The 22,547-nt window shown below is 40.1% G+C and overlaps 1 protein-coding gene across 5 annotated transcripts in view; it reads right to left on the bottom strand.

Annotated features, from left to right (window-relative positions):
* Positions 1-22,547, bottom strand: part of uvssa (UV-stimulated scaffold protein A) — a 114,059-nt gene that overhangs the window by 15,322 nt on the left and 76,190 nt on the right. For all 5 annotated transcript variants that reach the window (XM_072575783.1, XM_072575773.1, XM_072575764.1 and 2 more), the window contains 2 exons: positions 20,890-21,069; positions 15,623-15,806 (listed from right to left, as the gene is read on the bottom strand). In XM_072575783.1, coding sequence (XP_072431884.1) covers positions 15,623-15,806; positions 20,890-21,069 — 364 coding nt within the window. The remainder of the gene's footprint in view (positions 1-15,622; positions 15,807-20,889; positions 21,070-22,547) is intronic.

Here is a 22,547-nt window from a genome sequence, read left to right on the forward strand (position 1 = left end):
GAGGGATGGCAAACCACATAAAGTCATAGTCATACAGCACAGAAAAAGACCCTTTGGTTCAACCAGTCCATGCCGAACATCATCCCAAACTAAGCTAGTCCCACTTTCCTGCTCTTGGTCTACATCCCTCCAAACGTCCCCTATTCATGCATCTATCCAAATGTCTTTTAAACGTTACAATTTATCCGCATCCACCACTTTCTCAGGAAATTCATTCCACACGTGGACCATCCTCTGTGTAAAAAAAAATTGCCTTGTGTCTTTTTAAAGTGTCTCTCCTCTCACCTGAAAAATGAACCCTTAGTCTTGAAATCCCCCATTCTAGGGAAAAGACAACTACCATCAACTCTATCTATACCTCTCATTTTTTTATAAACTTCTATCAGATCTCCTCTTAACCTCCTACACTCCAGTGAAAAAAGTCTCAGCCTTTCTTTATAACTCAAACCTTCCATACTCGGCAACATCCTGGTAAATCTCTTCTGAACCCTCTGCAGCTTGATAATACCCTTCATATAACTGAGAGACCAGAACTGAACACAATATTCCAGAAGAGGCCGCACCAATGTTCTGTACAATCTTGAAGTTTGACAAAATATTGTGTTCCCAAAATACTGAATTTTGTCAAGGTTGTTAGACATGACTGTTCAAACTGTGGCACATGTAATACCCGTAGCAATGTCTACACAACTAAAACCAAACACAAAGTAGTGGCAGGTGTTGAATACATATTCAATTTGGACACACCTATTATGAAACTTTTCAGTTCATTACTCAAAAAGACTGCGACAAATTTTTAAAAATTAGTGCATTTTGCAGTCAAAGCAGGTAAACAGACCAAGAAACCATGCATCAATATTCAATGACCAGAACAGCTATATTAACAGAAACTCATTTTACCACAGCTGAGTAATCAGAAAGAAAGTGTGAAATTATAGCAAAAATGACTGATTCAGATACTGTATCTTAAAGATGATCTCATGGCAAATGGTGTCAAGGGGACTTAATGGTACAGGTGCTCTTATATTGTTAGAGGGAGTTAATGATGCATACGAGTGGATCAATTTTCCATTTTTACAGCACTTGTTTTCCTCGTTAGTAGTAATACTTGCTCTGCAAATATAGACTCAGTTCTTCGCAAACACAACAAAGACTTTATTTTGAAGTATTCATCTAACTGTCGAAAATGACTTCAGAAAGGAAATTTGGAACCATCTTTTCTAAAAGAATTCAAAGTTAACATGAGAAATGTTTGGAAAGTTGACTGTTAATTAAAACTTTTCAAAAAATGATATTCAAATTAGCACCCACAGAATTTTGCCAATTTCCTAAACTCAAAGAGAGACGTTTTTATGAGTTTCTTTCTGTGGATTCTGGCAAATTACGTTCTGCAGCAATTGGGGATCATGTCATAATTTGCTGCGATTGTGGAGATTTGCAAGATTATAAGCATTAAATGTAATTTCATTAAATGTTTATGTTAGGAACCAGGACCATTTTGAAGAAAAGGACTTTTATTTCAACTTAAGGCAAACAGAAAATGGCACTTACTATTGCACTAAAGGTACAACTGTGTACTTTTTGCTGGGGGGCATATAACAGGTAAAAACATTTGTGTGCTGGCTGACTAAACATTAATAGCAGCAATTGCCAGAGCAAAAAGAATGATAGGGTATGGATCTAGAGAGTGCACTAACCATCTACCAAAGTAACTGTACACATCTGAAAGACGAACAAAATAAATGAAATGGTTCTTATTTCAACAAGAAATAGAGACACATGACTTATAGAGGAAAATAAAAATGGATTAGATCCTATACAAAACAAGATAATCCAAATGGGTTTAAGTTACTCATATTTGGTCTATTCTTAATTGAAAACTTTAATGACTCTTTTCCTTCCCATTTAACATTAAGGTCTTAAACAGCCCATACTCAAGGTGTTTCTACACTGACTTAAATGTGGAATTCTTCAAGGGGTGTCATTTGGAAACAATGGCTGCAGAAGTAGACTCATAGGTTAAGGGCTGTTGTGGTACAGTGTAGTGTCACTGTCTCTGAGCCAGAAGGCCCAGGTTCAAGTCCCACCTGATCCACATGTGCCATTGTACATCTCAGCAGGCTGATTAAAAATACAGATCTCACAAGTTATTACCAAATGTGCATCATTATATCCATCATCTCAACTCCAGGATATCTCTGCGGGGAGTCCCTCAGCTTAAGTGTCCTAGGCCCAACCATCGTCAGCTGTTTCATCAATGACCTTTCTTCCATCATCAGGTCAGAGGTGGAAATGTTCGTCAATGACTGCAAAATGTTCAACACCATTCGCGACTCCTGGAGCAGTCCATGTTCAAACACAACAAGACCTGGACAATATCCAGGCTTAGCCTGACAAGTGGCAAGTAACATTCACACCACCCAAATGCCAGGCAATGACCATCTGCCATAAGAGACAATCTAACCACTGCCCCTTGATATTTAATGGTGTTATGATCACTGAATTCCCTCACTGTCAAAATCCGGGGGATTACTGTTTACCAGCATCTCAACTGGACCTGCCATACAAATACAGTGGGTACAAGAGCAAGTCAGAGGTTAGGAATACTGCAGTGAGTAACTCACTTCCTGATTCCCCAAAGCCTGTTCATCATCTACAAGGTAAAGTCCAGAATGTGATGGAATACTCTCGACTTGCCTGGACGAATGCAGCTGCAACAACATTCAAGAGGTTTGGAACTATCTAGGACCAAACAGCCCACTTGATTGGCACCATTCATACAAAACTTTTTCAATTCTATTAATTAAATGTTCAATAATAGACAAAGGGTTTTCCCTGGGGTGGGGGAATCCAGAACTAGAGGGCATAGGTTTAGGGTGAGAGGGGAAAAGTTTAAAAGGGACCTAAGTGGCAACTTTTTCACACAGAGGGTGGTGCGTGTATGGACTGAGCTGCCAGAGAAAGTGGAGGCTGGTACAATTACAACATGAAAAAGCATCTGGACGGGTATATGAATAGGAAAAGTTTAGAGGGGTATGGGCCAAATGCAGTCAAATGGGACTAGATTAGGTTAGGTTATTTGGTTGGCACGGAAGAGTTGGACTGAAGGGTCTGTTTCCGTGCTGTACATCTCTACAACTCCAATAAAGTCTTCAAAAAGCTTGGTACACCTCAGCCCATACTTCGTTAAAATCTTCAGGACATTTCAAATCAGGAAGAACAGTGATGAACTAAAAGACATCCCACTAAAAATAAATTCTTCCTTTATATCATTGAATCCCTACATTGTGGAAACAGGCCATTTGGCCCAACAAGGCCACACCACTGACATGCCGAAGAGTAACCCACCCAGATCCATTCCCCTACCCTATTGCTCTACATTTCCTCTGACTTAATGCCTCTAGCCTACACATCCTTGAACATTATGGTCAATTTAGCATTTCACCTAACCTGCACATCTTTGGACTGTGGGAGGAAACCAGAGCACCCGGAGGAAGTGGAGAGTTATGTTAATCGAATTAAACGGGAAAGGATGGATCACCTGGATCATATTTGCTGGCATCAACCATTTGGGCCAAATGCCTTGTTTCTCTGCTGATTATGTATAATAGCTATTTGACACAGGGAGAATGTGCAAATTCCACAAAGACAGTCGCCAGAGGCTGGAATCAAACCCGGGTCCCTGGCACTGTGAGGCAGCAGTGCTAACCTCTGAGCCACCAACCGCCCATATTGGTTGATATATATGTCAGTGTTGAAAAACATAGCAATGAGGAATAAATATTTTTATATCTAGAATTACCTCTCGCAAGATCTTCCTTATTTCTACTAATAAAATTATTTAGTTTCCAAAGCCAGGTATATCTTGAAATCAATATATCTGTTTGTGCTAACTGTTTCCCCAGGATTCTTACAGGTAAGGTCAAGGTAAAGTACCAATAGTCTTACCAGACCATAGAGCTCTGTCATTAGAGAGAGAGACAGGCGAGGGAGAGGAGGAGGAGGAGGAAAGTCTTATCTGGTAAGGTCAGTCGGTGCAGGAACTGAAACCTTGCTACTGGCATCACTCTGCATCACAAACTAGCCAACGGAGCTAACCCTGCAGGTACTCGCAACACAATATATGAAGGATAAAGTAAAATCAAATAACTAACATTTTCTGATGGCTTGTATCTCTAACAGATCACAACACTGTAAAATAATTATCACTTAGCAAATGAAAAAAAATCAAATGGCTATTATACATAATCAGCAGAGAAACAAGACATTTGGCCCAAATGGTTGATGCCAGCAAATATGATCCAGTTGATCCATCCTTTCCCGTTTAATTCGATCAACATAACTCTCCACTTCCTTCATCCTCATTCCTTATCCAGCCTTTCTTTAAATGTATCTATATCATTTGGTCAACTACTCCTTGCACATCCTTAATCTCCAAATAAACAAATTTCTTCTAAATTTACTACTTGATTGTTCCTGACTATCTTAAATTAACAGTCTTTAGCTTTGCTTTTTTTCCACAAGTGGAAACAATCTGTGCCTACTATATCAAAATATTTCACTGTTTTAAAAGCCTCAATTAGGCCTCAATGAGCCTGCCCTTTTCAAGAGAAAAATGACAACGCCTGCTCATCTTTCCCCAATAAAGATCACTTGTACCTATCTAACAGGTAGCCTGGTGGCCCTGGTACATGCAATATAAAACCATAGATTTACAGCCAGAAGGAAGCCATTTATTCCATAGTGTCTACTCTTTATTGTAGTAATTCAAAACTAATCCCTACTCCATACTTTCTCCTTTTAGCTCTTTTTCTTAATTTTTTTCAACTATTTACCCATCTTCCTCTTAAAAAATAGATTTGCCTTATCTTTCCATCAGCAGCTGAGCGAAAGTCCATGCTGCTGATCCTATTTAGAGGTGTAGCCTTACTTTCTTACACCAGTGTCTTAGGACTTTTCTGTCACAGCTCTGTATGAATCCAGTGATGAGACAAGGTGGGATAACAGCCTTGTTATTGCATTAACTGAAGACCTGTTTCTGGAGTTCTATCTTCAATTTAGAAAACGTCATTGTTTGTGAATATTTCTGTCATTTAGGCTCCCATCCCCTCATCTCCATATTCCAGACAGAGTTCACTCCAAACCAAACAATGCCACCCCATACCCGCTGAAGTGAGAAGTAGCAGGGTTGTAGACAGCAAGCAATGTAAGGAGGGCTAAACAGTGGCATGCATGGGGGTTTCTGGAGGCTGTCAGCAGTGCTGGGCAGAAGTGGTCAGCAGAATCAGCATTGCAAAATGTGCTGGAGCGCTTTGATACAAATGTGATTTGCTTGGAAGCTGCATTCCTAAGAAGGTTTTATGCTTGCTTGAAACAGTTGAGTAAATCAGCATTAAGGATCACACCATCAGTGAAGCGCTCCCATGGAACCATTTCTGGTTCCAGAATTTCAGGTCTTGTCATAAATCAGTTCCTCTGAACACGGTAGTGCAGTAAATGTCACACCATATTCCACTACTGGAACAGAAAATCTGCACCAGTATCCATACTGAGGACACTCTTTGTTCAAACACTCTTTGTAGGAAGAAATTCCTGTCAAGTTCCCTTCAGAATCTTACATGTTTAAATGAGATCACCTTGTATTCTTCTAATCTCCAACATGAGACAGTGAACCCAGATCCCTGGCGCTGAGAGGTAGTCGTGCCTAACCACCGAGTCACTACGCTGCCCCACATGGTTTCATTAGATTCTTAATTCCAGCCAATTTTTATTGAATTCAAATTTCGCCAACATTTCCAAATGGGACAAGTTCTTCAGCCCAGGAATCAGCCTACTGAAACTCCTCTAAACTGCTTCCAATGCAAGCATTGTGTTTGTTAAAGTAACGAGGCTAAAACCAGAAACACTTCAAGGTTCTATGCTATACCTAGTTATTGCAGGACTTGCCTATTTTCATGCTCAAACCCTCTTGCAAGAAAGGTCAGCATTTCATTTTCATTAATGAATAAGACATCAGAATCCATTTGACTTCCAGCAGTCAACAGTCTCTCTCTCTCTCTATTTAAAAATATCCTGTATTCTCACAGCCAAAGCTTTTCCCATATTACACTCCATCCATTAAATTTTTGCCCGATCTATATTCTTGTAACCTTCTCATAACTTGATTTCTTATCTTTGTAACAAGAGCAAATTTAGCTTCATTCCATTCATAAAATGGATCCTAAATAGTTGAGGAAATCCCACTTCTGACAGTGAGGTTTCTTTTACAGGGAGGCGATGGCCTAGTGGTATTATCGCTAAACTGTTCATTCACAAACTCAGCTCAATCCTCCAGAAACTCAATCCCCTAGATTGGAGAAATTTGAATTCAATAAAAATTGGCTAGAATTAAGAATCTACCAAGAAACCACATGAGGTGGCATGGTGACTCAGTGGTTAGCACTACTGCCTCACAGCGCCAAGGATCTGGATTCAACTTCAGCCTTGGACGAATGTGTGTGTGGAGTTTGCACATTCTCCGTGTGCCTGCATGGGTTTCCTCCCACAGTCCAAAAACGTGCAGGTTAGGTGGATTGGTCACGCTAAATTACCCATAGTGTCAGGGATGTGCAGGCTAAGTGGATAGGGATAGGATAGGGGGGTTGGGTATGGGTGAGATGCTCTTTGGAGGAACAATCTGGACTTGATGGGCTGAATGGCCTGCTTCCACCCTGTTGGGATTCTGTGATGAAACCATTGTCGATTGTCAGAAAACCCCATTTGGTTCACTAATGTCCTTTAGGAAAGGAAACTGCCATCCTTACCTGGTCTGGCCTTCATTTAACTCCAGACTCTCATAACGTGGTTGACTCTCAATTGCCCACTGAAATGGACTAGCAAACCATTCAGCTGTACCAATCGTTACAAAAGTCACAAGAAATGTAATTGAACAGATCACCACTAATGCCAAAGTTGGGAGCACTGCCTCACAGACTAGTCAAGCAACAGCCTGACACAGTCACACTCTCAGAATCATACCTTACAGCATCTATTTCTTACACCACTGACACTCAGTAGCAGCAGTTTGTACCACCTATCAAGATGCACTGCAGAAATTCAAAGATCCTCAGACAGCACCTTCCAAACCCCACAACCATTTCCATCTAGAAGGATAGGATGACAGATAAATGGGAAAACCACTGCCTCTTAGTTCCCTTCCAAGCCCCTTTCCATCCTGACTTGGAGATATCTCCCAGTCTCTTCATTGTCAGAGTCAAAATCCTGTAATTGCCTCTCCAATGGCATTGTGGATTAACTCACAATAGGTGCATTGCAGCAGTTCAAGAAGGCAGCTCACCACCATCTTCTCAAGGGCAACGAAGGATGGGCAATAAATGCTGGTCAGCCAGCAACACTCTCATCCCACAACTGGTTTAAAATAGGCCCCAGTGCTGCACTAGTTTGATGTAAAATGACCTACTTTTCCCGTCGCTCCGAAAGCTAGTGTGCTTCCAATTAAACCTGTTGGACTATAACCTGTTGTTGTGTGATTTTTAACTTTGTACACCCCAATCCAACACTGGCATCTCAAATCTGTTCTTGTTAGTTAGCCAATCCTCTACCCATGCTAATAAATCTCTCCTAACCCCATGAACTCTCATCTTTTGCAGTAATCTTTTATGTGGTACCTTACTGAATACTTTATGATAATCTAAATACATTACATTTACTGGTTTCTCTTATTCACCTGCTTGTTATATCCTCAAAAACTCTTAAATTTGTCAAATACGGGTTTCCCTTTCCCAAGGTATGTTGCCTCTGCTTGATTGTATTATGATTTCTAAATGATCTGCTACTCATTTCTGAATAAATGTAAGACTGTGACTTGGTTTAAAACCTCATTTGAAAGACCATACCTATAATATAACACTCCATCAGTACTGCATTGGAGTGTCAATTTATATGTTATAGTACTTCTCCAGTGATCAATTCCATTTAATTTCAATTATTCAGACATTTCTTAAAAAAAACTAACGGCACACAGGACTGTACAGCACAAGGACAGGCCCTTCAGCCCACCATGTCTATCCCAGCCATGATGCTATCTGAACTCATTCCATCTGCCTGCATATGGTCTGTTCTCTGCCTGTTCATGCATCTAAGTGCTTCTTAAACTTTGCTATCGTATCTGTATCGTATCTAAAGTCAGAATGACTTCATGATAGGAAAGTTATTAGAATTCATTCTGAGGAGATATCAAACAGGATAGACAAAGGGAAATCAGTGGATGCAATACATTTGGATTTTCAGAAGGCGCTTGCTAAGGCACCAAAACAGAAATCACAGGATAGCTTCATTAGACTTCGCATTTGCCATTAAGACAATGCAATTTTCAATTTTTCAGTTGAATTTTCAATGTCCAGTGGAATCAGGAAGGGGTGCAATTTGGAAACAGTATACTCCAAAGCAACAATGGATCCGGCTGTCCATGGAATATAAGAAGAGGTTCAAAGGGAAACAAGAGATGGGGAGTCTAACTCTACAAAGTGCTGCCTATTCTCTTTACCAGGTAGCATCAGGCTGCTTTATGCCTGCCACCTACCTTTGCTGGTCATGCTCTGCTGATAGCTCTCATACCCTGGCACCATGAAATGGAATGTCAGTTAGGGCATTTATTTATATTGTGTCAGTTCAGTGATGCAGATGTGTTCAAGGCCTGGAGATGCAAAGTATTTGGGTGTCTGGCTCCTGACTTTGATTTGCTAACCATCCCTTTCGCCAAGTACTATCATCACACATGTTTCAGTAATAAATGGGTGGGTAATGATATAGTGGTAATGAAATATACAAGTAATCCAGAATATCATGTCCTCAGGAAGCTGCAACAGAAAGGGACTCGGGAATACTTGTGCATGGAACACATGAAAGCTAATGCATAGGTGCAACAGGTCATCAGGAATGTTGGTCTTCTTTCAAGATGGTTGGATATAAGAGTAGGGAAGTCTTAGTGCAACTGTACAAGGTTCTGAGACACATCTGGAGTTCTGTGAGCAGCTTGGCTCCCTTATTTAAGGAAAGTTAAATTATTTAAGGGAAGGGAAATTACGATGCTGTAAGACAGGATTTGAGGAGCATATGTTGGGAGCATAGGCTGTCAGGGAAGGATGTGGTGGAAATGTGGGACTTTTTCAAGGAGCAGATACGACGTGTCCTTGATATGTATGTACCGATCAGGCAGGAAAGAAATGGTCGTGTGAGGGAGTCTTGGTTGACGAGGGAGGTTGAATGTCTAGTAAAGAGGAAGAAGGAGGCTTACATAAGGTTGAGGAAACAAGGTTCAGACAGAGCAGTGGAGGGATACAGGATAGCCAGAAGGGACCTGAAGAAAGGGATGAGGAGAGCTAAGAGAGGGCATGAAAAATCCCTGGCGGATAGGATCAAGGATAACCCCAAGGCATTCTATGCGTATGTGAGAAACCTGAGAATGACGAGAACGAGGGTAGGTCCGATCAAGGACAGTGGTGGGAGACTGTGTATTGAGTCGGAAGAGATAGGAGAGGTCTTGAACAAGTACTTCTCTTCAGTATTTACGAACGAGAGGGACCGTATTGTTGAAGAGGAGAGTGTGAAACGGACTGATAAGATAGAAGAGATACCTGTTAGGAAGGAAGATGTGTTGGACATTTTGAACAACTTGAGGATAGACAAGTCCCCCGGGCCTGACGGGATATATCCTAGGATTATGTGGGAAGCAAGAGAGGAAATTGCAGTACCGTTGGCAATGATCTTCTCGTCTTCACTGGCAACTGGGGTGGTACCAGGGGACTGGAGAGTAGCGAATGTTGTGCCCCTGTTCAAAAAAGGGAATAGGGATAACCCCGGGAATTACAGGCCAGTTAGTCTTTCTTCTGTGGTAGGCAAAGTAATGGAAAGGGTACTGAGGGATCGGATTTACGAGTATCTGGAAAGACACTGCTTGATTAGGGACAGCCAGCACGGATTTGTGAAGGGTAGGTCTTGCCTTACAAGTCTTATTGAATTCTTCAAGGAGGTGACCAAGCATGTGGATGAGGGTAGAGCAGTGGATGTAGTGTACATGGATTTTAGTAAGGCATTTGATAAGGTTCTCCATGGTAGGCTTATGCGGAAAGTCAGGAGGCATGGGATAGAGGGAAATTTGGCCAATTGGATAGAAAACTGGCTAACCGGTCGAAGTCAGAGAGTGGTGGTAGATGGTAAATATTCAGCATGGAGTCCAGTTACAAGTGGAGTTCCGCAGGGATCAGTTCTGGGTCCTCTGCTGTTTGTAATTTTTATTAATGACTTAGAGGAGGGAGTCGAAGGGTGGGTCAGTAAATTTGCAGATGATACAAAGATAGGTGGAGTTGTGGACAGTGAGGAGGGCTGTTGTCGGCTGCAGAGGGACTTAGATATGATGCAGAGCTGGGCTGAGGAGTGGCAGATGGAGTTCAACCCTGCCAAGTGTGAGGTTGTCCATTTTGGAAGAACAAATAAGAATGCAGAATACAGGGTTAATGGTAGGGTTCTTGGTCAGGTGGAGGAACAGAGGGATCTTGGGGTCTATGTACATAGATCTTTGAAGGTTGCCACTCAGGTGGACAGAGTTTGTAAGAAGGCCTATGGAGTATTATCGTTCATTAGCAGAGGGATTGAATTCAAGAGTCGTGAGGTGATGTTGCAGTTGTACAGGACTTTGGTTAGGCCACATTTGGAGTACTGTGTGCAGTTCTGGTCGCCTCACTTTAGGAAAGATGTGGAAGCTTTGGAGAGGGTGCAGAGAAGATTTACCAGGATGTTGCCTGGAATGGAGAGTCGATCGTACGAGGATAGGTTGAGAGTTCTCGGCCTTTTCTCGTTGGAACGGCGAAGGATGAGGGGTGACTTGATAGAGGTTTATAAGATGATCAGAGGAATAGATAGAGTAGACAGTCAGAAACTTTTTCCCCGGGTACAACAGAGTGTTACAAGGGGACATAAATTTAAGGTGAAGGGTGGAAGGTATAGGGGAGATGTCAGGGGTGGGTTCTTTACCCAGAGAGTGGTGGGGGCATGGAATGCGCTGCCCGAGGGAGTGGTAGAGTCAGATTCATTGGCGACCTTTAAGCGGCATTTGGATAGGTACATGGATGGGTGCTTAATCTAGGATAGAAGTTCGGCACAACATCGTGGGCCGAAGGGCCTGTTCTGTGCTGTATTGTTCTATGTTCTATGTTCTAAAGTTATTATTTCACTGGAGGTAGTTCAGAGAAGGTTTACTCGGATGATCCCCAGTATGGAGGTGGTCTCTTATGAGCAAACATTAAACAGGTTGGAAATTTACTCACTGGAATTACGAAGAATGACAGGTGGTCTCAATGAACCACACAGGATCCTTAAGGAGGCTTGAAGGGTAACTACCGAGAAGATGCTTCCACTCATGTACAGTCTAAGATCAGAAGCATAGTCTCAGAATAAAGGGGTGCCAATTTAAGACTGAGTTAAAAATCAAAGATTTTCATGGTACAGAAGGAAGCCATTTGACTCATTATGTCTGTACTGGCTCCTGGAAGAGCTACCCAGTTAGACCCCTCTGCAGCCCTATCTACACAGCCCTCTAAATTCATCGCTTTCAAATGTATATCCATATATATTTGAAACCTCTCATGGAATCTGCCTCCCACCACTCTCCCAGGCACCACATTCCAAATCCTAACAGCGCTGAGTAAAGAAGTTTCTCCTTATCTCACTCCTAACTCTCTTGCTCACAATCTGGAAGTTGTGACTGCTAGTTAGTGACATACTAACTAAAGGAAATAGAACAACCTTCTTTACCCTGTCAAAGCTGTTCATAATTTTGAGCACCTTAAGAAGGTCACTTCTTAATTTTCTCTGCTCCAAGGAGAACAAGCTATCTAATCTTTCCCTGTATCTAAATCCCTCATTCCTGGTAACATTCTAATAAACTTCCTTTTAACTCTCTGCAGGGCTTTAACATCCTTCCTTAAATAAGGTGCCCAGAGCTGAACACAATACTGCAAATGGAAGGCAATGGCCGAGTGGTATTATTGCTGGACTGCTAATTCAGAGACCCAGATACTGTTCTAGGAACCTGGGTTCAAATCCTCTCACAGCAAATACTGGAGTTTGAATTCAATGAATACCTGGAATTAAGAGCCTAATCCATAGTGTTGATTGTTGGAAAAACCCATCTGGCTCACTCATCTCCTTTAGGGAATGAAACTGCCACCCTTGCCTGGTCTGGCCTACATGTGACTTCAGACCCACAGCAATGTGGGTGACTGTTAAGCTGCTCTCTGGGCAATTAGGAATAGGCAATAAATGCTGGCCTAGCCAGTGACGCCTTCTTCCCATGAATGAATAAAAATAAAATGTGCTCTGGTCAATGATTTGCAGAAGTGTAGCTTCTTTTCCTTGCTTTTATATTCTATGCCACTACTGACAAACCCAAGGATCCTAAAGCCTTTTTAACAACTATTTCAACTTGCCTGGCCACCTTCAGAGAATCAAGTACGTGAACCCGAGGTCTCTTTGCTCCTACACTCCCCTCAAAGTTGTACCATTCAGTCTGTATTGTCTCTCTGTGTTTATTCTACCAAAATACATTACCTCACACTTCTCTGCACTGAATGCCTTCTCTGAGGGTTGAGTGTCTTTGGAACTCCTTGCCACTGGGCACCTGTGGGGGAGAGTTTTTGTGTATATTTAAGGCTGAGATAGATACTTGATCATTTGGAGAAATCGGAGGGTTACAGGGAATAGATAGGAAAGTGCATATGAGGAGTGTCGGATCAGCCATGATCCTATTGAATGGCATAACATGCTTGAGGTGCCAAACTGCTTACTCCTGTTCCTACTTCTTACAGGACTTGTTTTCACCAATTTTTAGAAAGTTCTGACCCTCTGCAATCTCAAGTTCTAGATTCTCCTCATAAGAAAAATCCTCTCCACATCCACCCTGTCAAGACACCTCAGGACTTAATACATTTCAAAGTCGCCTCATTCTTCTAACCACCAGCAGAGACAAGCTGAGCCTGAACAACCTTTCCTCATAAGTCAACCCACTCACTCCAAGGATTAGCTTGCTAAATCTTTTCCAAACTGCTTCCAATGCATTTTTATCTTCCTTAAATCAGGTGACCATACTATACACAGTACTCCAGATGTAGTCTCAACAGAGTCTTGTATAACTGAAGCATAATCTCTATACTTTGTAGTCATTTTCACTTGTAATAATTAATAATATTCCAGTAGCTTTCCTAATTAAATGCTGTACTTGCATACCAAGTTACTGTGATTCATGCATTCGCGTTCACACTTGGAAGACCAGACTAAAGGTTTTGCCCAAAGTATAACAAATTCTATATTTCAATTAGCAAAGTTCCGATGATATCCTCAATGCTAACAGCAAGGTGAACACTGCAATTTGAAAAAAGAGTTCTCAATAATCTAGCTGCTTTCTACTTATTTTGTCATGGGAACTAGATATCAGTAGCTTGATCAGTCTTTATCGTCCATCCTTAATTACCCTCAAAAAGGTGATGATAAGTCATCTTCTTAAACTGCTGTCATCCTTGATGCTAGGTACACTCTCAGTATTGTCAGGGAGATAGTTACAGAATATTGACCCAGCAACAGTGATATATTTCCAAATCTGGACCACGTGTGACCTGGAGAGGAACTTGCAGGTTGAGGTGTTCCTATGCATCTGCTGTTCTTGTTCTTTCAAGTGGTGGAGGTCATGGGTTTGGAAGGTATTAATCATTAGCCAGACTGTAATTTGTAATCACATTGAGTTTCAATAGACTCCTCTATGTCTCCATAAAGCTGCACTGCAGTCCAAACCTGTTCTGTGGTCAACTTAGTTTACACTGTGCACGTACAACTTTTCTTTAGCATCTCTATTTGATCTTAAACATATTTAATTAATTTCCCATTAACAGTTACAATACTGTGAATGTGGAAATTGTCCAGCTACACCCCATGTACAAAAAAAATTGGATAAATACAACCCAACCAATTACTACCCCCATCAGTTTACTTTCCATCATCAACAAAGTGACGTCGACAGAGCTATCAAACGAGACTTGGAAAGGAATAAACGTGCTTACTGATGCTCAATTTGCTTTCTGCCAGGGCCATTCAACTCCTGACCTCATTACAGCCTGGGTACAAAAAGGGACAACAAAAATGAAGTTTAGAAGGGAAGAAGAGACCACCCTTGACCTCAAGAGAATATTCAACTAAGTATGGCATGGAGGTTCTCTAGTGGAATTAGAGTGAAATGAGAATCAGGGAGAAAACTCTGCTAGCTGGAGTCATCCCCAGCTCAAAGAAAAATGGTTGAGGTTGTTCGAGGTCGATCATCTCAGCCCCAAGATATCACTGTAGGAGTTACTCAGGGTAGGCCCGAAATCTTCAGCTACTTCATGACTGATCTTCCCTCCAACATAGGGTTACAAGAAAGAATGTTTCTGATGGCTGTGCAACATTCAGCAACCTTCATGACTCCTCAGATACTGTGCAGCCCATCTTGCAATGTAGCAAGTGGCAAGTAATAGTTATGCTACACAAGTGCCAGTCAATGACCACCTCAAACAAGAGAGAATCTAACAATGCCACTTGACATTCAATGGTATTACCATCATTGAATCACATCCTATGAATATCCTTGGGTTACTTTTGACCAGAAACTGAAATGGCCTAGCTTTATCCAACTCACTATACAAATAGGTCAGAGACTAGGAGTCTTGCAGTGAGCAACCCACCTCCTAATTCCCCAAAGGCCTGTCTACTATCCACAAGAGACAACTACAAGTCAAACTTTTGACACCATTCAAGATGAAGCTAGCGGTTTTATCAAATTCAACACCTTCAACATTCACTGACTTCACCACCAATACACAATCGCAGCATTGTGTGCCATCTACAAGATGCACTGCAGCAACTCACTAACTGCAGACCACAGCAAAATCACCACCTGCAAATTCCATGCAAGCCACACACGGCCTGACATGGAATAATTTAACCATTCATTTATTGGCGCTGGATCAAAACTTCTGAAATGCCCTTTGTAACAGCAATGTGGGGTTCCTATAATGCAGTGGTTTTAAAAAAAAAACCTCACCACCGCTTTCTCCAAGGAAACTAGGGACAGAGAACAAATTCTGGTCTTGAATAAATGCTCACATTCCCTTGAATGATTAAAAAAACTTACAATATAGGTGGGTCATGTTTTAGAACAGGCGAGGAGAAAGTGAAGACTGCAGATGCTGGAACCCAGAGTCAAAAAGTGTGGTGCTAGAAACGCACAGCAGGTCAGGTAGCATCCGATGAGCAGGTGAATCGATGTTTCGGGCAAAAGCCCTTCATCAGGAACAGGCTGCAATGCCACAGCCTTTTTCTGATGAGTTTCAGATTTTCCCTTTCTTTACTGCATTAATTTGAGATAGTTTTATATATACACCATTCACTGCATTACTCTTGTGATTTATTTTTTGTGAATGGCAATAAAGCATTTCAAGTTAAAATTTCACATGGGATATTATAAGCGTTCACTGCATTTTCATTCTAATGCAGAAACAATGAAACAATATATTCTGAAATACGCTGTTTATTTACAAACCTTGAACCGATCCTGGCGTTCACAAAATCTTCCGTTGGGCATAGGTGCTCGACATTTATGATTTACAGGTTCAAACTTTCCTGCAAAGGTTATGTATCTGGTTTGCAGTGTAGGTAACTCCTTACTCTCCAACTCTTCTCCCAGTTCTGTGCTGGATGCCCAAAATCGATGTGGAGTATCAATTCTAGTGAATATTAAAGATATTTATGTGAAAAAATCCTTAACTTGTCAAAAATAATACAATATTTTATATTAAATGTTAGCCTCAGGAGCAATTCAGTCATATGGTATTAGACTAGTGTATTGTGCCAGACTAGTAGTGTGTGGACTCATGCCAGTGCCTCCAAACAGCCCCACTAGTGCTGCTGCTGTTCACACACCACTGGTACAGGCAAATACTTCAGATTACACTTCAAAAATATTCATAGAGTGAAATCAATAAGTAGATGGATTACTTGGCATTACAGACAAAAAGTCTGTAGTGAAGCATTGCACCCAAAATGTAAAACTGCTTTTCTGTTTTAACTAACCCGATTACACAACATATTTTAAACATTATGATTAGAAAAACAGAAATACCACTTATTAATCTAAATATAAGCAAATACTTTTTCTGGTGTGTGAGAATGTAGCACTAGGATAACAAATGTAAATGTTTCGTGTTTCTTGGGTCTGATTAAAGTAAAGGGTTGAGTGCCCTCTGCTGGCTATACATATGTATTGTATTTGCAAGATTCAGTGAGCAGTCTGCTTGAAATCTACTTAAAATCTACTTAAAAATAGAAATGTATATTGTGTCCCAGGAAATATGCTACAAGAGGTATAAATTATTATGGATTTTATTCAAATTAAGGAGAAATAACATGAGATCACACGCAAGTCGGATTGTAAAATGAAAATTAAACAATGTAGGGTGATGGAGATGGAGATGGATTTGTTTGCTGCATTTTAGCCAATTTCAGTCATGCGATGTTTGTTTAGATAATTAGAGGTTAAGCTAACTGGCCTCGAACTGAATATTTTTCTTTACCTCTGTTCTTGAGCAGCAGGATTATATTTGTTGCTCTCTAATCAAACATGGATCATTCTAGATTCTAATGAATTCTCAAGGATCAAATCCAACTCTCTACAATCCCTGCAAAATCCGCAAGCGTAAGCTAACAGGTTCAGAGGCTTGATGGCTTTTAGCCTCATTAACATCTGCAGTACCTTTGTTTCAGCAGTAGTAATTACCATAAGTTTCTCACTCTCATTGGAATCGTGGCTGTAAGGTAGTTCTTTGTGCTTTCTAATATGAAGACATATGCCAGATTCTTGTTTAATGTCTCTCTACCAATTCCTTATTCACCATTTTTTTTGTAAAATCTATTGGTAATCGGATGCTTGAAAAATTGAATTTGATGAGGTAGAGTCAACGAAGTTCCCATTCATAAAACCTATGTTTAATAAATCTAATAAAAGCTTGTTGACGGTCCAATGATTAGGGAATTAAAGGGAAACCAGTACATGTAGCATATTTATATGTTTTTTAATTGTTTTACTGTAAGCGATACACAAAGACTACCATTTCTTTATTCCCCATTATTTCTTCAATTCCTGCCTCTAAGGTACCCATATTTATTTTTGCTTATCCCTTCCTGAGTACATACTTGTAAAAGCTTTTATGATTTTTTTTAGCCAGTTTATTATCATTTTCAGCCTTATTACTCTTTATCAATTTTATGGTCATCCATGATTTTTAAAACCTTCCCAATCCTCAAGCATGTTACTTTTTTAGGAACATTGTAATAATGTTGTTGTTTTATCGTAATTGTTGGATCTAACACAATTCTCAATTTCTCATCATTGTACCACTTTTACAAGTGTCATTATTATTCTCCAAAAGGAATAGACTTCTATTAAGTTATGATTTATTCATTATAATACAAAGAAGTTGTGACCTGGTGATCTGAAACTAAAACAGAAATTGCTGGAGAAAGTCAGCAGGTCTGACAGCATCCATCGGAAGAAAGAAGAGTTAACATTTTAAGTCCAGTGACTCCTAATGAGGAGTTCTGATGAAGAGTCACCAGACCTGAAACGTTAACTCTGCTTTCCTCCCACTGATGTTACCAGACCTGCAGAGTTTCTCCAACAGTTTATACTTAACATTTGCCATTACAGTCAAAAGGTGTGGCGCTGGAAAAACACAACTGGTCAGGCAGCATCTGAGGTGCAGAACAGTCAATGTTTTGAGTGTAAGCTCTTCATCAGGAATGGGGTGAGTTTGGGGTGGGGGGGGGAAATGTCTGAGAGATATATGGGAGGGTAGGTGGAGCTGGGGAAGAGGGTAGCTGGGAATACGATAGGTAGATGAAGGTGGGAGGTGATGGTGATAGGTCAGATTGGAGGGTGGGTGGAGCAGATAGGTGGGAAGGAAGATGGACAGGTAGGACAGTTCAAGAGGGCAGTGCCAAGTTGGATCTGGGAGAAGGTGGGGTGAGGGGAGATCAAGAAACTGGTGAAATCAACACTGATTCCTGTGTGGAAAATTTCCTATTACAGTTCTACCGTGAAATACTTAATCTCATTTCCCAAACTACCTAAGCCAATTTACTCCTCACACTTACGTGATTGGCTTTGTTTAAACTCAAAACTCAAAAGTTTTTTAAAAAAGATTCATGATCTGTATCCAGCAAAAACAGAAAGGTGGAAGATAATAATGTAGCTCAATGTAAATGTTCCTCAAGAGGAAAGGACAAGTTGAAGCTGTTAGAAATTCTATCAGGTTACCTTGTGGGCTCAAGAATAGCTATCTTGATGTCACAGGAGCATCAGCTATAAGTGTTTCAGTACTTTTAAGAACTAATAACCACAATCAGACACACTTAAGTGAAGATGCTTCTAAAACTTCCGTCTTCCAATTTTTCCCTCGGGCAAGTAACAGATCATTTGGCCAATGACAGATCCACTACTGCCACAAATCAAATGTTTCCCTTGCTTTGCAATGGAAAATGTTACATTCAAAACCTCGAGTAAGCAGACTACACAGTGATGCAACACTAGCTGCTATCAGTAAGCAACAGCCTACAGTGTCAAACCTGCTAAATCTTTTTAAGAAGTTATTTTAATTTTTACATTTAAGTAGAAAGGAAAATGTTATGTCTTGTTGAAGGTAACACTCCAGTTATAATTATAACTGTAATACTTCAAGAAATCAGGTTTTAACTGGGTACAAAAGAGCATTTCTCCCATCTTAATCTATGGCTTTTCAACAAAGCTGAAATGTTCAAATTATAGGTCTGTCTACCTGGTCCTCTATTTCTCCTTTGAGCCTCATCATCAATTCCTTGTGATCAATTTGAAGATTCCTAATAAAAAACTTTATCAAGCAAGATTTAAAATTCAATAGAAATGACAATTACCAGTGAAGTATGTTCTCAATGAGTTCTACCTTTGTAAGTATCATTAAGACAAATGATTTGTATTCCTCAAAAATCAGCATGATCAACGTGAGCTACATTTGATAAACAAAGAGTTTTTTGGAATAAAGTATTTTATGCATTGTCCTGATCATGTTATATTGCTTATACTTTTATCTAATGGTGATGGCTCCATGATTTTAGAATATATATCAATAAGATATGTGAGGACAGAGTGGCGGATATCATTTACGTGGTCTTTAGTAAACCCTTTGACGAGGTTCCGCATGGTAGACTAATTAGTAAAGTTAGATCTCATGGGTTCAGGGTGAGCTTGCCAACTGAATACAAAATTGTTTAAAATTGAAAACATACTCATCATTTCAACTTAATGTCATCCTGCTGAATCCTTACTGAAACTTTCTCAGAATCCCAATACTACATTTAGAACCTGCCCAAAATTAAGGCAAACCCCTACTTAGTTTAATTCTCCCTTTTATAATCAATTTTCAATGTTCCTGGTTTTAAAACTCAGAATCTGTCTTTTCTCCCCGATTCGATCATGGATGCATTGCTGACCTTTTGGCCTTAAGAATGCAGTGATGATCCACGTTCCTGAACTGCAAGAGTCCGTCTATTACAGGCACATCCAGTGTTAGGCAGGAAGAGAATTTCATTATTTTGACGCAGTGGCAGTGAAATGAAAGGGTTCAGAAAAGACTTACAAGGATGTTGCCAGGGTTAGAGGGTTTGAGCTACAGGGAGAGGTTGAATAGATTAGGGCTATTTTCCCAGGAGCGTCAGAGGCTGAGGGGTTACCTTATACAGGTTTATAAAACCACAAGAGGTATGGATAGGATACATAGTCAAGGTCTTTTCCTCGGGGTGCAGGAGTCCAATCTAGATGGCATTGGTTTAGGGTGAGTGGGGTAAGACTTAAATGGGACCTAAGGGCACCTTTTTCATTTAGAGGGAGGTGCAGGTATGAAATGAGCTTTCAGAGGAAGTGGTGGAGGCTGGTACTATTACAACATTTAAAAGGCATCTGGATGGGTATAGGAATGAGGAGGGAGATGGACAAAATGCTGGCAAATGGGACTTAATTTATATAGGATATCTGGTCAGCATGGATGAGTTGGACTGAAGAGTCTGTTTCTGTGCTGTATATCTCAATGACCCTAGGAAGCAATAGCAACATAGTTTCAAGTCAGAATGGTGTGTTATATAAAAAATAACTTTAGGATGAGGAGATAGCGGAGAAAGTGAGGACTGCAGATGCTGGAAGTCAGAGCTGAAAATGTGTTGCTGGAAAAGCGCAGCAGATCAGGCAGCATCCAAGAAGCAGGAGAATCGACGTTTTGGACATGAGCCCTTCTTCATTCCTGAAGAAGGGCTCATACGCGAAATGTCGATTCTCCTGCTCCTTGGATGTTGCCTGACCTGCTGCGCTTTTCCAGCAACACATTTTCAGCGATGAGGAGATAGTATCTATTATCTTTCTTAAGTGATTAGCTATTGCTTGTCTTGAGATGCTTGTTCAACATATGTTCCAACTGTAGTCTATTACAAGTTGAGCCTGAATTTCTGTTTACTTTATAATATTGACTGTGTAGCTCAGTACTCTGATGAATTTGATTGGATACGCTGAGTGCCATTCTTGAAATTCATTTTGCATTTCAAAGCAACCATTACTGACATAACTTCCTCACTTCAAACTAAAATATTTCCAATTCTCAAGTTAAACAATGCTACATTTAACGTGAGATTAGAACCCATGCCCTCCTACCTATTCACCTTTGCAATAACCCTTTATCTGCAATTTATGTAATACGTCAACAATAAAAATCAAACTGAAAAATAAATTACTTGAGAATTCTGCCAGTTGTTGACTCCTCTTTTCCCCAATAGTAAAGGTCAATCCCAAAAGACCTCACAGGAGCTTTCTTCATCTCTTCTTCCCTTTTCCGTTTTTTGTCATGATCATTGCATAATTCAGGTCTTGATGTAGATGCCTGTATGTCTGTTCCATCCGAAGTTCCAGGCAGGCTGTTGGAAGAACATATATTAAAAAAAAAATCAATAGAAGATAATGTGCTGCACAATCACTGTTCTAGTTTCATTAACCTTTGCACTAACATTCACATTAATGCAGACCCACTTTGACTAACACTGTCATTATATACATTACAACTTGCCAGTGAATTTGATGAAGTTTGTAGCAAGCAACTTACTCCAAGGATTATAGATAATTCTGGAGGTCACTCAGGGGAAAATGAAAATGGACAGAGTTTGGGTGAGCTAAACTATAAAAAGGTACAATGCAACTAACACTTGAAAGAACAAAGTTTTTTTTGATGGAAAAAATCCAAAATTGCACATTTTGTTAAAAGCAAGATAGAAGGAATGTTTTGTCACTCTAGCTCTACTACTCTACCAGTCGCACGGTGAAAACTAATACTCAAATCCTGATACCGTATTGCCAATTGTATGCTTTCTCGATATTCGGCTCAAAATAAAAAGATCGATAAACAAAATTAGTTACTGTAAACAAAACTCAATGAAAATGCAGAATTATTTAACACATACAATGCATAATATACAAATATAAACATTTATCACCACCCCACACCACTCCGACCCCAACCAGCCAAAACACATACTTGCACACAGAAACATACACAACCACATAAAGGGAAAAATAAACAAATTTCTCTTTGGAGAAATTCACTTTAAAGAGACCCTTATAGAAAATGGTGGTTATTATTGAAGAGGAAAGAGGATAATGTGTAGAACCATTCCATCTATCAAACTGGCATTCTTGCATATGTAGTCAAGCCACTAATCATACACAGTTGCCTCCTGTATCTTGGCAGACAAAGTTTACTTAGGAAATGCAAAATTGAGACATTTTCAGTCATTCTTCCAGAACAACAATCAATTTTCACTCTGATCTCACAACACAAGTGTTACACAGACAGGAGTCTCAGGTTGAGCAGTTTATTCATAGCATACATTCCTTACAAATACCATGCCTACAAATACCATTCAAACATAACAGCCTTAAAACCCAGTCGTAACATAAGGTGCTTCTCCTGAAATTAGTTCAAGCATCCAAAACCATGTGGAACCAATAAATTATAGCTAATAAAAATTTCAATGCATCTTTTCACTAGCTTTTCTAAAAAGAAATCCACATATCTCCACAATACTTCAAACTCGAGTCCTCAAAAATTAAATATGAAGCACGTTCATAATAGTTTTAACATTACATTTTGAGAACTGTTAACTTATAGCAAACTGTAAACCATTTGTAAATTTAAATAAGCTCATCATGTCATCAGAATATCTTGAAGGAACACCTACTTTGTAGATATATTTGTTCACTATGACAATTAACACTCTCTTTGCCCTTTGCTTTAACGCACATTTTCCCCACTTGCTGCTCCTCCCCATTTTATGCACAGCATAAAAGTCAACATTGTACAAACTCCCTTGAGCTCTGAGAGCCATACCAGACATGAATA

The sequence above is a fragment of the Chiloscyllium punctatum genome, chromosome 1, assembly GCF_047496795.1.
Source record: "Chiloscyllium punctatum isolate Juve2018m chromosome 1, sChiPun1.3, whole genome shotgun sequence".
NCBI lineage: Eukaryota > Metazoa > Chordata > Chondrichthyes > Orectolobiformes > Hemiscylliidae > Chiloscyllium > Chiloscyllium punctatum.